Below are 6,000 nucleotides of genomic sequence, written 5' to 3'. Positions count from 1 at the left end.
AATGTGTCTGATGACAGAGTGGCAGATATAGGGTGTTTGGGTCGAGGTGGTGTGCAAAGTGAGAGGGTTAGGGAAAATGATTTGGTAAACAGAGAAGAGGTAGTAAAAGCTTTGCGGAAGATGAAAGCCGGCAAGGAAGCAGGTTTGGATGGTATTGCAGTGGAATTTATTAAAAAAGGGGGTGACTGTATTGTTGACTGGTTGGTAAGGTTATTTAATGTATGTATGACTCATGGTGAGGTGCCTGAGGATTGGCGGAATGCGTGCATAGTGCCATTGTACAAAGGCAAAGGGGATAAGAGTGAGTGCTCAAATTACAGAGGTATAAGTTTGTTGAGTATTCCTGGTAAATTATATGGGAGGGTATTGATTGAGAGGGTGAAGGCATGTACAGAGCATCAGATTGGGGAAGAGCAGTGTGGTTTCAGAAGTGGGAGAGGATGTGTGGATCAGGTGTTTGCTTTGAAGAATGTATGTGAGAAATACTTAGAAAAGCAAATGGATTTGTATGTAGCATTTATGGATCTGGAGAAGGCATATGATAGAGTTGATAGAGATGCTCTGTGGAAGGTATTAAGAATATATGGTGTGGGAGGCAAGTTGTTAGAAGCAGTGAAAAGTTTTTATCGAGGATGTAAGGCATGTGTACGTGTAGGAAGAGAGGAAAGTGATTGGTTCTCAGTGAATGTAGGTTTGCGGCAGGGGTGTGTGATGTCTCCATGGTTGTTTAATTTGTTTATGGATGGGGTTGTTAGGGAGGTAAATGCAAGAGTCTTGGAAAGAGGGGCAAGTATGAGGTCTGTTGGGGATGAGAGAGCTTGGGAAGTGAGTCAGTTGTTGTTCGCTGATGATACAGCGCTGGTGGCGGATTCATGTGAGAAACTGCAGAAGCTGGTGACGGAGTTTGGTAAAGTGTGTGGAAGAAGAAAGTTAAGAGTAAATGTGAATAAGAGCAAGGTTATTAGGTACAGTAGGGTTGAGGGTCAAGTCAATTGGGAGGTGAGTTTGAATGGAGAAAAACTGGAGGAAGTGAAGTGTTTTAGATATCTGGGAGTGGATCTGTCAGCGGATGGAACCATGGAAGCGGAAGTGGATCATAGGGTGGGGGAGGGGGCGAAAATTTTGGGAGCCTTGAAAAATGTGTGGAAGTCGAGAACATTATCCCGGAAAGCAAAAATGGGTATGTTTGAAGGAATAGTGGTTCCAACAATGTTGTATGGTTGCGAGGCGTGGGCTATGGATAGAGTTGTGCGCAGGAGGATGGATGTGCTGGAAATGAGATGTTTGAGGACAATGTGTGGTGTCAGGTGGTTTGATCGAGTAAGGAACGTAAGGGTAAGAGAGATGTGTGGAAATAAAAAGAGCGTGGTTGAGAGAGCAGAAGAGGGTGTTTTGAAATGGTTTGGGCACATGGAGAGAATGAGTGAGGAAAGATTGACCAAGAGGATATATGTGTCGGAGGTGGAGGGAACGAGGAGAAGAGGGAGACCAAATTGGAGGTGGAAAGATGGAGTGAAAAGGATTTTGTGTGATTGGGGCCTGAACATGCAGGAGGGTGAAAGGAGGGCAAGGAATAGAGTGAATTGGAGCGATGTGGTATACAGGGGTTGACGTGCTGTCAGTGGATTGAATCAAGGCATGTGAAGCGTCCGGGGTAAACCATGGAAAGCTGTGTAGGTATGTATATTTGCGTGTGTGGACGTGTGTATGTACATGTGTATGGGGAGGGTTGGGCCATTTCTTTCGTCTGTTTCCTTGCGTTACCTCGCAAACGCGGGAGACAGCGACAAAGTATAAAAAAAAAAAAAAAAAAAAATAATAATAATAATAATAATAATAATAATGATGATAATAATGATAATGATAATGATAATAATGATAATGTTAAAAATAATATTAGTTCTATGTCTCCTTCGTAGCAATATACCTCCAGGAAGGGACAAAGATTGGTCTCATTTGCTCTCATTCAATTTGCTCACATCCACTCCCCAGTTCTCACATACAGGATAATGGAGAAACTTAAAAGACAGTGTTTTCTTTTACAGATTACCTGAGGAGTTCCGGCTGGGAACCATACAGGACCACCACGTGGAACATATGCATAAGCATTGGAAGTTCCGCGAGACAAGGTCGGTAGATGCATATAGGCGTATGTTGCATACCGTCCCGGCGGTAGGAGTCTTCACCACAACTACAGCCCCAGCCACCACCACCACTGCAGATGAGACGGTACTAGACAAAGCTAAAAAGAACACCAATGTAGGCACGACAATGGAAGACACGCTCGGGTATACAGTCATTTCTAAAAAAGGACTAAGTAACACACTGGAGACAAATGTCAAAGAAAGTGATGCACATGGAGAGACAATGATATCTGGTGGAGACGAGGTTGGCCGGTTTGATACCAGTGACCTGCCTGTAGCATGGACCAGCTTCTCCTACAGAAACTGCATCAACCATACCTACACGTTAAAGGAATATCGGCGTCGGGGGCTGGGTCGAGCGGTGACAGTGGCCCTGGCTACTCGTGTGCTGCATGATGACGACAGAGTCTCAGCTTTAGTCATCTGTGATAATGACACCGCCATCAAGTTTCATGAACAACTGGGCTTCACCAGGGAATGTGACTTAGGCTGGCAAAGATATTCCGTATTATAGGAAGCTGACACAAATTTTCTGTGTATAAACTGCCTCATTTAGTACTACGTGTTTCGAAAGGAACTTCCATACATTTCAGTCCAGATCAACAAACATATATACGGATGAATATATATATATATATATATATATATATATATATATATATATATATATATATATATATATATATATATATATATATATATATATATATATACTTATATATATATATATATATATATATATATATATATATATATATATATATATATATATATATATATATATATATATATATGTATATATATATATATATATATATATATATATATATATATATATATATATATATATATATATATATATATTGGGTACAGTAGGGTTGAGGGTCAAGTCAACTGGGAGGTAAGTTTGAATGGAGAAAAACTGGAGGAAGTAAAGTGTTTTAGATATCTGGGAGTGGATCTGGCAGCGGATGTAACCATGGAAGCGGAAGTGAATCATAGGGTGGGGGAGGGGGCGAAAGTCCTGGGAGCCTTGAAGAATGTTTGGAAGTCGAGAACGTTATCTCGGAAAGCAAAAATGGCTATGTTTGAAGGAATAGTGGTTCCAACAATGTTGTATGGTTGCGAGGCGTGGGCAATGGATAGAGTTGTGCGGAGGAGGGTGGATGTGCTAGAAATGAGATGTTTGAGGACAATATTTGGTGTGAGGTTCTTTGATTGAGTAAGTAATGTAAGGGTAAGAGAGAAGTGTGGAAATAAAAAGAGCGTGGTTGAGAGAGCAGAAGGTGTTTTGAAATGGTTTGGGCACATGGAGAGAATGAGTGAGGAAAGATTGACCAAGGGGATATATGTGTCGGAGGTGGAGGGAACGAGGAGAAGTGGGAGACCAGATTGGAGGTGGAAAGATGGAGTGAAAAAGATTTTGAGTGATCGGGGCCTGAACATGCAGGAGGGTGAAAGGCGGGCAAGGAATAGAGTGAATTGGATCGATGTGGTGTACCGGGGTCGACGTGCTGTCAGTGGATTAAATCAATGCATGTGAAGCGTCTGGGGTAAACCATGGAAAGTTCTGTGGGGCCTGGATGTGGAAAGGGAGCTGTGCTTTTGGCCATTATTACATTACAGCCGGAGACTGAGTGTGAACGAATGGGGCCTTTGTTGTCTTTTCCTAGCGCTACCTCGCACATATGAGGGGAAGGGGGATGTTATTCCATGTGTGGTGAGGTGGCGATGGAAATAAATAAAGGCAGACATTATGTATTATGTACAAGTGTATATATGTATATGTCTGAGTGTGTATACATATGTGTACACTGAGATGTATGGGTATGTATATTTGCATGTGTGAAGGTGTATGTATACATGTGTATGGGGGTGGGTTGGGCCATTTCTTTCGTCTGTTTCCTTGCGCTACCTCGCAAACGAGGGAGACACCGACAATGCAAAATAAAAAAGATACTATATATATATATATATATATATATATATATATATATATATATATATATATATATATATATATATATATATATATATATATATATAGCCCTGGGAATAGGGGAGAAAGAATACTTCCCACGCGTTACTCACGTGTCGTAGAAGGCGACTAGAGGGGACGGGAGCGGGGGCTAGAAACCCTCCCCTCCTTATATTTTAACTTTCTAAAAGGGGAAACAGAAGAAGGAGCCTGGAATGCTCAGATTGGGATGTCTAAATGTGTGTGGATGTAACCAAGATGAGAAAAAAGGAGAGATAGGTGGTATGTTTGAGGAAAGGAACCCGGATGTTTTGGCTCTCAGTGAAACGAAGCTCAAGGGTAAAGGGGAAGAGTGGTTTGAGAATGTTTTGGGAGTAAAGTCAGGGGTTAGTGAGAGGACAAGAGCTAGGGAAGGAGTAACACTACTCCTGAAACAGGAGTGGTGGGAGTATGTGATAGAGTGTAAAGAAGTAAACTGTAGATTGACATGGGTAAAACTGAAAGTTGATGGAGAGAGATGGGTGATTATTGGTGCATATGCACCTGGGCATGAAAAGAAAGATCATGAGAGGCAAGTGTTTTGGGAGCAGCTGAATGAGTGTGTTAGTGGTTTTGATGCACGAGACCGAGTTATAGTGAGGGGTGATTTGAATGCAAAGGTGAGTAATGTGGCAGTTGAGGGAATGATTGGTACACATGGGTGTTCAGTGTTGTAAATGGAAAAGGTGAAGAGCTTGTAGATATATGTCCTGAAAAAGGACTGGTGATTGGAAATACCTGGTTTAAAAAGAGAGATATACATAAGTATACGTATGTAAGATGGCCAGCGAGCGTTATTGGATTACGCGTTAATTGATAGGCGCGCGAAAGAGAGACTTTTGGATGTTAATGTGCTGAGAAGTGCAACTGGAGGGATGTCTGATCATTATCTTGTGGAGGCGAAGGTGAATATTTGTAGAGGTTTTCAGAAAAGAAGAGAGAATGTTGGGGTGAAGAGAGTGGGGAAAGCAAATGAGCTTGGGAAGGAGACTTCTATGAGAAAGTACCAGGAGAAACTGAGTACAGAATGGAAAAAGGTGAGAACAAAGGAAGTAATGGGAGTGGGGAAGGAATGGGATGTATTTAGGAAAGCAGTGATGGCTTGCGCAAAAGATGCTTGTGGCATGAGAAGCGTGGGAGGTGGGCAGATTAGAAAGGGTAGTGAGTGGTGGGATGAAGAAGTAAGATTATTAAAGAGAAGAGAGAGGCATTTGGACGAATTTTGCAGGGAAAAAAATACAAATGCGTGGGAGATGTATAAAAGAAAGAGGCAGGAGTTCAAGAGAAAGGTGCAAGAGGTGTAGAAATAGGGCAAATGAGAGTTGGGGTGCGCAAGTATATTAAATTTTAGGGAGAATAAAAAGCTGTCTTGGAAGGAGGTAAAAAAAGTGCTTAAGACAAGAGAACAAATGGGAACTTCAGTGAAGGGGGCTAATGGGGAGGTGATAACAAGAAGTGGTGATGTGAGAAGGAGATGGAGTGATTATTTTGAAGGTTTGTTGATTGTGTTAGATGATAGAGTGGCAGATATAGAGTGTTTTGGTCGAGGTGGTGTGCAAAGTGAGAGGGTTAGAGAAAATGATTTGGTAAACAGAGAAGAGGTAGTAAAAGCATTGCGGAAGATGAAAGCCGGCAAGGCAGCGGGTTTGGATGTTATTCCAGTGGAATGTATTAAAAAAGGGGGTGGCTGTATTGTTTACTTGTTGGTATGGTTATTTAATGTATGTATGATTCATGGTGAAGTGCCTGAGGATTGGCGGAATGTTTGCATCGTGCCATTGTACAAAGGCAAAGGGGATAAGAGTGAGTGCTCAAATTACAGAAGTATAAGTTTGTTGA

At 41.7% G+C, this 6,000-nt stretch overlaps 1 protein-coding gene and 1 long non-coding RNA gene across 3 annotated transcripts in view; one reads left to right on the top strand and one right to left on the bottom strand.

The window, feature by feature from the left end:
* Positions 1-2,742, top strand: part of LOC139761674 (uncharacterized) — an 11,917-nt gene extending 9,175 nt beyond the window's left edge. The window contains exon 2 of the mRNA XM_071686000.1: positions 2,046-2,742. Coding sequence (XP_071542101.1) covers positions 2,046-2,658 — 613 coding nt within the window. The 3' untranslated portion in view covers positions 2,659-2,742. The remainder of the gene's footprint in view (positions 1-2,045) is intronic.
* LOC139761675 (uncharacterized) overlaps positions 1-6,000 on the bottom strand; it is a 78,908-nt gene that overhangs the window by 9,012 nt on the left and 63,896 nt on the right. For both annotated transcript variants that reach the window (XR_011715585.1, XR_011715586.1), the window contains exon 2: positions 2,051-2,215. This is a non-coding gene — a long non-coding RNA (uncharacterized lncRNA). The remainder of the gene's footprint in view (positions 1-2,050; positions 2,216-6,000) is intronic.

Source organism: Panulirus ornatus, chromosome 41 (genome assembly GCF_036320965.1).
Source record: "Panulirus ornatus isolate Po-2019 chromosome 41, ASM3632096v1, whole genome shotgun sequence".
In the NCBI taxonomy this organism is placed as follows: Eukaryota; Metazoa; Arthropoda; class Malacostraca; order Decapoda; family Palinuridae; genus Panulirus; species Panulirus ornatus.
This window is presented reverse-complemented; position numbering and strand designations above follow the sequence as displayed.